The sequence below is a fragment of the Pinus tabuliformis genome, chromosome X (assembly GCF_031772625.1).
Source record: "Pinus tabuliformis cultivar Carrire ecotype Pingquan chromosome X, CPIR1, whole genome shotgun sequence".
Classification (NCBI taxonomy): Eukaryota; Viridiplantae; Streptophyta; class Pinopsida; order Pinales; family Pinaceae; genus Pinus; species Pinus tabuliformis.
Genome location: NC_142308.1, coordinates 66,654,572 through 66,664,474, shown reverse-complemented (window position 1 = coordinate 66,664,474; position 9,903 = coordinate 66,654,572). Strand labels below are relative to the sequence as shown.

The 9,903-nt window shown below is 34.8% G+C and overlaps 1 protein-coding gene across 3 annotated transcripts; it reads left to right on the top strand.

The window, feature by feature from the left end:
* Positions 1–249: 249 nt before the first annotated feature.
* Positions 250–3,710, top strand: LOC149138355 (LOB domain-containing protein 15-like). Of its 3 annotated transcripts, none has more exons than XM_089446604.1 (5): positions 250–571; positions 786–923; positions 1,029–1,084; positions 1,504–1,756; positions 2,941–3,710. In XM_089446604.1, the coding sequence occupies exons 3-5, from the start codon at positions 1,071–1,073 to the stop codon at positions 3,265–3,267; spliced, it is 594 nt and encodes a 197-aa protein (XP_089302730.1). In that variant the 5' UTR covers positions 250–571; positions 786–923; positions 1,029–1,070; the 3' UTR covers positions 3,268–3,710. The 3 variants fall into 3 exon arrangements, with proteins under 3 accessions (XP_089302730.1, XP_089302731.1, XP_089302729.1); XM_089446605.1 differs by having other exon boundaries at positions 251–571; positions 786–868; positions 1,023–1,084; XM_089446603.1 differs by having other exon boundaries at positions 253–571; positions 1,023–1,084.
* Positions 3,711–9,903: the final 6,193 nt, after the last annotated feature.

The following is a 9,903-nucleotide window of genomic DNA, read 5'->3' as shown; positions in this document are numbered from 1 at the left end:
ATCTGCAACAGCTCATCCCGCACAATATACTTAGCGCCCAACTATTGGTAATCAGGTATCCATTCCCTCTGCATTGATTGATACAAGTAGGGAATTGGGCTCCTGCCAAAGTTCAGAAGGGAGGGATTAATGGCGGGTCCGAATGCTTGATGCGCACAACTTCCCAAGGAAAACGTGCAGGTGGTGACATCACGGCCATGGCCCACATTGGTTTCGAGTCACGGGTGGGCTAGGGTAGGGGGATATTTCGTGTGTAAATAAATTGGGTGATATCACAGAATTGACAGGCGGAGGAGAATCAAGAAAGGAAGGTCGAGATTATAGCTTGCTTTAAGGATTGAAAGAAGTGGCAGGGAAGTCTAGTCTTTTCTTTCTGCGCCTGCAACAAACACTCATTACTTGAATATCAAGCCAAGTACAGAAAATTGGGGGACCCTCGACAACCCATTCTCTCAGAGCACCACAGATCGTATGAATGAATTCCTAGGGTTTCCCCTGCTGTTTAATTTTTCCCATGGACAAATAGAATGTTCAACGACTGTTACTGTAGCGGATCTATGTATTAATGAAGGTATGTACCGGATTCTTCCCTTGATACTGTTTATTTGTCCCTCCAACGGCTAATGTACAGTAATTCCTGAGTGTCTATCATGTCTTTAGTGACCTTGTCGTTTTTAGCTGTTCAAAATGAGTCGCTCTGCGAGTTCCAATATCGATTTCTCATTAAAAGCAGACAGATCAGATCGTTCTAGAGACAAATCTAATTATTATTTCTATGTTTGCAGAGAAACAGTTGATAAGACGTTATCACTTTATTGGATTGATCAGAGCTCCAGAACCCAAGGGGTTGGCCCTGATTTATTGCTGGGTTGGTCCTGATTTCTATAAGGATTTGCAGTCCATGAACGTCTATTGCGCCTTAGGTCGATCCCTATGAGTTGTGTTGCTAAAATGTTCCTAGAAAATTTGAAATTAAATTTGTTTCATGTTTAATGGACTGAACTATATCACCCTCGTTGCAGTGGCAGGAGACCTGATCCAGCCTATAAGTCAAGCGTGAGCATGTTTGAATGTCCAGAGAAAGGTATATGGAAATAACAATTTTATAGATTTTATCTGAGGGGAGTTATTTTGGGGAAATTAAACTATCTTAAATAGTGTTAAAGCGATATTGTCTAAGTTGATTTAGCTTGTTCAATCTGGGTGATAGTATTCATGGCCATATCATTCTTCTATCCAACATTGCATTGGTTACCATATAATTTTTCCATCCAAAACTGACCCATGCCTAGACTCAACTTTGTTCAGGAAAAGATAGTTAGAGATCTAATTTATCATTTAATCTGAGATTTCAACAATGTTCTCAGTGCTTTTGGGTTTTAATTTATCATTTAATCTGAGATTTCAACACTGGTCTCAGTGCTTTGCTTTTTGGTTTTGAAGATCTTGTGATTTGAATAGAAACGATTAAACTTTCCTTATTGTCTGAATTTGTTGGTTCAGGGAAAACTTTGAGAGCTTTTCCAGGAGAGCGAGTTTTAAGCAATTAGCAGATGCAGATCGCATGGGGCGCAGGCAAATCCTTGGCCCCCCGGGGACTTTAAACACCATCACTCCATGCGCGGCCTGCAAGCTCCTGAGGAGGCGCTGTGCTCAGGAGTGCCCGTTCTCGCCATATTTTTCACCTCACGAGCCTCAAAAATTTGCTTCTGTTCACAAGGTTTTCGGTGCAAGCAACGTGTCCAAGATGCTCCTGGTAAGGGTTTGGTTTAATTTTATTGCATCAATATACCCATCTAAACCTAGTTTTAATATACCTCTAATCTCGTAAGGCTCCAAAGCTTAAGGGTTTGGTTTCAGTTTTATTGCACCAAGATATCAATCTAAACCTAACTAAAATACGGAGAATTTATATTTAGAAGGTTAGTTGTTGTTTGAACTATTATCAAATTCTAGAATATCTCTAAAATTTACAATCTACAAAATATCTTCAAAATTTGCAATCTACATAAAAATACCCACATATACATATGATTTCCTAAAAACTCCAATCTAAACCTAGCCTAATATGCCTTTACCTCCTAAATGTTCTAAAGCTTAAGGATATATCAGGCCATACAGCTAATAAGAGGATGGGTAACTATTAGGAGAATGGTTTTTGGTGTTGTGTTTTAGTTGCAGTCATTGTAATGATGATTGAAGTTTAATTTTTGATTGGTAAGTGTTAGTAGTTGGTGTAACAATGATCTAAATTTAAATTTTGGCAGATTAGCTTTACAGACATTAAAACTTGTCTAAATTTAAATTTTGGCAGATTAGCTTTACACATTAAAACTTGTTCTTGGCTTTTAGTGTAAAGGTAGAGGAGGGGCATTATGCTTCTTCGCTAAGCTCCTATCAAGGATGTTGACATATAACTGTAACTTCTCTTCACTTCGTAATAGCATAGTGGCAGTTTTTAATAAAATTTTTTATACTGATAATTAATAATTTATTATCAAGATGATGGTTCAGTCATTGAGTTGGTTATGAGAATTTATTTTATTTTATTTTAAATGCGTTAAGAGATGGTTAAAATTTTTATTTTAGTGAATTGGGGACTTGGATTATTTTGGGAAAAATGATTGTTATTTGGTTATTTAGATTTAAGTTCAGTTTTTTCGCTCCTGGGAGGCGGCTAGAGTATTAATGAAAAAGTAACAAAATGATAAAAAATATTGTTATAATGAATATGTACAATTTCCATAGTTTCAGTTAGTTCCTTGCTCGTGGGAAGCCACTAGAATATTAGTGGAAGAGTGAAGTTCCTTGTTAGTGGGAGGCCCCTAGCATATTAGTGGAAGAGTGATATGATGATAAAAAATATGGTTATAATGAATATGTGCAATTCTCATTTGTATTTGGTGTTTGATTCCTTCTTGTGGGGTTGGGCTTGAACAGGAAGTCCCCGAGAGCCAGCGAGCAGATGCAGCGAACAGCCTGGTTTATGAAGCCAACGTTCGCCTGAGAGATCCAGTGTATGGATGTATGGGAGCCATATCCTCACTGCAACAGCAAGCACAGTCCCTACAGTCAGAGCTCAACTCAGTGAGAGCAGAGATCATGAGATACAAATTTCGCTCAGAGGCAGCAGCCATGCACCACCAGCCACCTGGCCAATCCTCTCATCAAGCTTCAATGATGCCATCTTCGTCTGCTGTTTATTCCCAAGGCAGTGCATCTACCGACTATACTGCCATGAACGACCATTCCAATTACTATGGCTGACACCACAACTATTAATAATCAATAGCATGGTCCCTAGTCATCATTCTGAGAAAACCATCTCTAACAATTGGATGAGAATTCTTTATTTCGATATATGCAGGCATGCAGGTTATCGCCATTATCATATCGCCAGCGTTTTAATATTTGTGAAGAGTGAGTGAAAACTCTCACAATATTCATTCATATTGGATAATAAAATCTCCTTTAGAGGACTGTAAACCTGAATTGCATTTCCATATAAAAAGGTATGGAGAGCCCTTGCAATCTAGCAAAAGCCGATATTGTTCTTCTAAGATATTAATTAGGCTACAGCTGCTGAGTCTGGCTTTTAAATTTTAGTACTACTATTTAGTCTTTGGAGGCCTTTTAGAGATTAAAAAGATTGCATACAAGGATTTCTAAATATTAAAATTAAAATTTTTACTGTTTGTTATAGTTGTTAATTCAGAATTTCATTTAAAATATTTACTGTTTGTTATTGTTGTTAATTCAGAATTTCATTTTTGTTATTGTTTTAACTTTGCCCAGTAAATTTATACGGTGCGAGTGTTTCTTTACATTGTAAATGGATGAACTTCTCGTTGAAGTTAAAACTTCAGGTAGCTCTCTCATCTCTGAGATCTGAATCACGGGCTTAACTAATAATGGTGCCTTTTATGTAGGTGGTGTGTTCTTCTCATAACTATTGAGCACTTTAAATATTTTATAGATTTGAAAGCCTAATTTGACAGTAGCAGGGAACAAAATCACAATAAATATATAATATTTTCAGATAAACTTTTAGGCAAAACTGACATAACCCGGTGTCTCATGGAAAATATTACCATGCCCGGTGTTTCATGGGAAATATTAAGAACAATGAGAAAAAGGACACTTTGAAGGCTTTTGTCCACAAATCCATGCTTGCTCCTAGCTCGAACAAGCCTCTGACTTACCCACCTCTCCTGCCATCTTTTTGCTAGGTGGAGTTGTAGGGTTCACTCTCATAACCCGGTGTCTCATGGGAAACATTACTATGCCTGGTGGTTCATGGGAAATATTAAGAAAAAAGAGAAAAAGGACAATTTGAAGGCTTTTGTCCACAGATCCATGCTTGCTCCTAGCTCGAACAAGCCTTTGACTTGCCCACCTCTCCTGTCATCCTTTTTGCTAGGTGGAGTTGTAGGGCTCACTCTTATAACCCGGTGTCTCATGGAAGATATTACCATCGGTGGTGGTTCATGGGAAATATTAAGAACAAAGAGAAAAGGACACTTTGAAGGCTTTTCTCCACAAATCCATGCTTGCTCCTAGCTCGAACAAGCATTTGACCTGCCCACCTCTCCTACCATCCTTCTTGCTAGGAGGAGTTGTAGGGCTTACTCTTCCTTCCCTTTCTTTATCTCTTCGCAAATGAAATACCTAATGGTCTTTTGAATATGCTAAGATACGTTATGAATATACTAAAGAGCCATTGACTATATAGCACTAGTTTTTGGCATAAAAATATTCAAATATTTCAAACCCTTATAGAATGCTAGATGAGTTTAATGATAAAGAAGTGATGGAAACCATTCCTATCGATTCTCAACGAATGTTTCTCCGTGAAATGTTTTGATCCTAACCAACCATGGAAGTTTGAAAGGTTTAATGTTTAATGGTATATCTTTTTGCTTTCGTTTATTTTCATTTTAGTCCTAACATAGATTTTTATTTTTATTTTTAAATTAATTTTTTATTTTTATTTTATTTTTTTTAAACTAAAGTGGGTTTTAAATGATTTTTTGTTTAAATAATTTTTTGTGTGGATCCAATTTCATTTACTTTGCAAGATGTTAGAGTTTGTTAACAACATATATGTTTTGATCAATGATGTTTAGGAAATAGAAATCCTTTAGTGATGGTTGAATGGAACCTATTTAATGATTGCTGAATTAATGATGACTGAATGGAACCTCTTTAGTGATTGCTGAAGGAAACCTATTAAGAGTTCCACGGTTTGTTATGATGATTTTAGTATTGTTGAAATCTTAGAATACTAGAAAGTTGTGTCACTGACTAAGATCCATCTTGTAGAAAAGGAGACATGGTTCACCTTGAAAGCTAAATAGGATTGTAAGATGCTAGTAAAATTAGGTGCCAATATTTTATGAAGTCGTGATTTAATTAGAATTACTTTTGTAGAGGGATTAAACAAATTATAAAGAAGCTAGGTGAACAAGATAGTGTTTTTTTTTTTTGTTTATTATTATCTAGCCCCTTACCAATGGTTACTTACTCTATATACTTTTCATAAACCCCAATGAAACACATTTTTTCATGTATTTCTAATTTTTCTCATAGTGAATTTATTAAAAGTCTCTCGAGTGGATACTCAAGAAACATGTTTTTCTCATGTACTTTTGGTTTATCTCATTATGAGTTTATCAAAATTAGAGTAGGCGCTTGTTGGATGTAATTCCACATAAAATGAGTGCATATACTTTAAATTTGAGTAAACATATAAAGATATAACATGAAAATATGATTACAAAAAATAGTTTCACTCTTTCCCCTTGAAAATTCATAATTCTTATCTATTCTATTTTTTAATTTTTAACTAGATGAATTAGTAATTGGGCGACTTTCATACTCACATGACATGGAGTCAATTTCCACTGCTACCACCATAACCTCTAGGTGCCTACGTACACCTCTTTTGCAAACATAGGTTAATTAGGGGGATTTGAATGTTGAATCTCATAATTTACATAACACTTCATAAGAGTGATCACCAATTGAGCTACCCCAAGGATTCTATAACTATTTTTCTATTATTTTAACTATTATTTATTACTTTTCTAATACCTATTTTAACTTCAAACTTTCTCAAATACCTAATTAAATAGTTTGTACCAAACAAATTTGGTAAGTCCAAAGGGATAACTGAGTTGGTCAGATTCCTGTTGTTAAGTACCTCACCTATCGGAAGGTCACAAGGTCAAATCTCCATGATGCCCTTGGGGTTAGGCCTTGCTAGTGTGGCCAGCAGGTAGATTCCTTCGGGTTGATCTACCTGGATAAAAAGTCTTTATTTTTTATGAATTTTGATTTGAGGCATATATCAACTCTGCAATAGATTTCCTTTGTTTTTTTTTTCTATGGTTATATTCATATTATTTATTTTTAATACATTATGATTTATTCCAATCCCTAATATTTTTCTATCCTAAGATTAATGATGGATTATTTTTCATAAAAGGATAAAAATAACATTGATGTTTTTATCACTTTTATGTTTTAAGGATGTCATCATTTTAAATCTCTTAGACAATATTATGGATTGACACTTGTTATATGTATTAATGCTGATATAAAATGAATCGAGGATGTAATTCATTGTTCTATGATCCTGATCCTGATCCCTTTGTAACCATGAATCAAACTTGTACTATAGAAACCTACCCACTACATGGCTTGTTGATAACATTTATTATGTTATGATGTTGATTATCACACTAGCTCCTATGTTGATGAATCTAGTTGTGAGAAATCATATCGTTATACACGTTGAATGGATGCCAATTAATCCATTCATCCATGTTACGGTTATGTGGTAATGCCAATGGTGAAGTAGCAATGGTTAATTACTATGTGGGACATTTCATATTATAAATTTGGACTAGGGTTGTAATGACATATACCGAGGTCAGTTTTATTTCATTATGACTGAAACTTTTTCATTGTAGCCCTGTACAATGTGTATTGTTTCCTCTGGTCATTTCGAGGCACTTTGTAAAACCCTACCAGAGTTTGATTGTTGTCATTTCTTTTGAAACCCTGCTTGTTTAGCAAAGGCTCTTGATATGTCGTTCCGCTGATTTACATTCTCCCAAAACCTTAACTAAGTTCTGTGTTGTTCTATTGCTCATACCTTGGTTTGAATCATTTCTAGTTCCCTGCACATAACTCTGTGTATTTTCCATGGCTTCCGCTATGAGAACTAAGCTTATTGGAGGAGAAACCGTTGAGGCATACGTAGAATATCTTTCCCTATTCAAGCAAGTTGGTTGGAAGGACTTCATTCTGTCATTCAGGGCGCTGAATGTGGAAGTAGAAAAATAATTTGAACATACTTGTAATGGAAAAATTGCGCAGGTTGGAGATGTCGAGTTTGTAGTGAATGGAACCTTCATTATAGAGGTCAGAAAATTGCAGGTGGAGGGTGAACGATGAACGATGGTCAAAGGATTTTCTAGTTAAGGATGTGCTGCGAGATAAAATATTTCCGTCGAAGCAAAACCATGTATAACATAAAAGGTACTCAAGTGAACCTAATCAAACGTAAGTGGTGTGAATTAGCGCTTATTGTTAGAAGATATGTACCATGCGAAGGTCGATACGAACCAATGTTTTATTATTATTTTAAACTATTAATGACATTCTTACGGTACAAATTGAATTTGACCTTTTACTTGCACAAGAACCTCACAAAAATGACCAAATTTTATTAGAGGGGTTTGAAGAATCTTGAGCGTAGTCATTTTCATTATGACTTGATTCATATGTTGCTTGACTTTAAGTTAAATCAATTGGGTTACTTGAGATAAATTCTTGTGTCAACACAATTTTATCAAACCCTTGGAAAAGTTTTGGGAGAAAATCTTATCACAAGTCAAGGAAAATGAACATGGTTTTCGTGAAGGTGTTTCAAAAAACATTGTTTCTCAATCTCAACCAGAAAACCCTAACTCTCATGATACACCATGTGGCTTTAATGAAAGTGTGTTGACTCAGCTCCTACCTAAATCACCCGCAACATGTCTAAAAGGATTAGGATCGAGTCTATTGATCAAAAACCTGATTTGACATTGGATGATAACTTTGGTGATGAGAAGAATGTCTTAGTGCATGATGACGATTCTGAACTTGCAAAAGACATAGGAGAATGTGAGAAAAATGTCATCTCGTTTACTCGGGTCAAAAGCAAGAAACTTGCTAAGATGATTTTTGGGGCTAAACAAAATAGGCATAAAAGGAAATCATCTCAAACTATTCACATTGAAATTCTCGAAATGTCCTTGCAAGAATAGGATAAGCCATATGAAAAACCTATTGAGGGTTGAGGAGACAGTTTTGTTTTCAGCAAACCTAAAATAAATGTCAATATTGAATATGAAAAACATAATGATTATCATAAGTGCTTCGAGATGAGGTATTTACAAGAAAAATACACTACCATAGGCCCTCACTTAAAAGATCAATTTCGATAGCTACAAGAACAAAATGAACAATTAAGGTCACAAAACAAATAACTTAAAGAGAAGCATGATAAACAAACAAGTGAATTTAGGGAAAAATTATAGGTGATTAACAAGCTAGTCATTATCAAGTCATATGGTGCCAATTTTTTTATCACTTCAGATTTGCAAGGATTTGCTTCTTCCAAATGAATGTTCAAAGTCAATATTTTTTCTATTTTATGTCTATAATGAGGTACAAATTGTTATTGGTTTGTTTGAATAAGTTTTGATAATAGTAGCTACAAAATCTCTGATTTTGTACCCATTATTTAATTAAGTTAATGATTTGTTAATTATATGTATTTTGTTGTCCTACAGGTATCGTCTGCCGCTGCATGACCAAATATCACTTTCTTGTTTTGTCTTATGGGTTATCATGGCTAGCTGACCTGACATATTGAGTCATCATGTTTGTTAATTTTCATAACAGTCTCGTTATGACCAATGGTTCATATTTGTAGGATGGATTTAGTGCCAAGATATTGGGGACATAAATGTTTTTTAGTTGTGTAATTTGCATGGGGATCCTTTCGGTCTAAGTACAGGAAAAATTTGGAAAAAAGGGGAACTCAAATATTGTATAGGGTTGGGTAGATAGACGAAGTTTATTTTTGGGTGACATTGATACTTTGATTCACAAACTGTAAGTTTATGTTGAACAAATTTATTATCACTCAAAGGTTTTCTTGGATGTGGGAGAAAACTCTTAAGGTAACCTCAAACAAATTTGGGATTGAAAGTTGGCCCTTCAATTTGGAAAGGGATTTATACTTAACTCTACTATTGAAGGTCACTGCAGTAGCAAGTCAGTGATAGTATCAGTGGCCATATTTTACTTCTAATTATGATGAATTTGGTTTGGAAAGAAAAGAAAAAGGGACCATTGGGCATAGAGTCTCTAACAGATACTTACTAATCACAGGTCATATGAACAACTCTAAACAAATGAAAGATGGATTATGATTTCTTTGACATGTTAACACATGAGATATGGTAGAAGATTATACAAATTAACATAAAGAACAAAGCACTATGATTTCTACAATAAAATTTAGGTGTAAAAACACATAAGTATTTCGAATAACATGAATTTGAGCATTCAATACAAATTCCAATTCATCCAGCTTCATCCAAATATTGAAGCTTAATGGCCAAAGATGTGACTAAGGAGAAAATAAACACGATAGAAAAAAAAGGACAAGAAATCGTTCACACATGAATCTCTAAAACTGCACATATAAGACTATTTATAGAAAAATATATTAATCTCCATAGTATACAACAATACACAAAAGTTTGTTTTTTTGTTTTTCCAAAATTCCGAACCCTTGTTACTTACAAAAGCCTTGCTTAAATAATAAAAATAATATCTCAA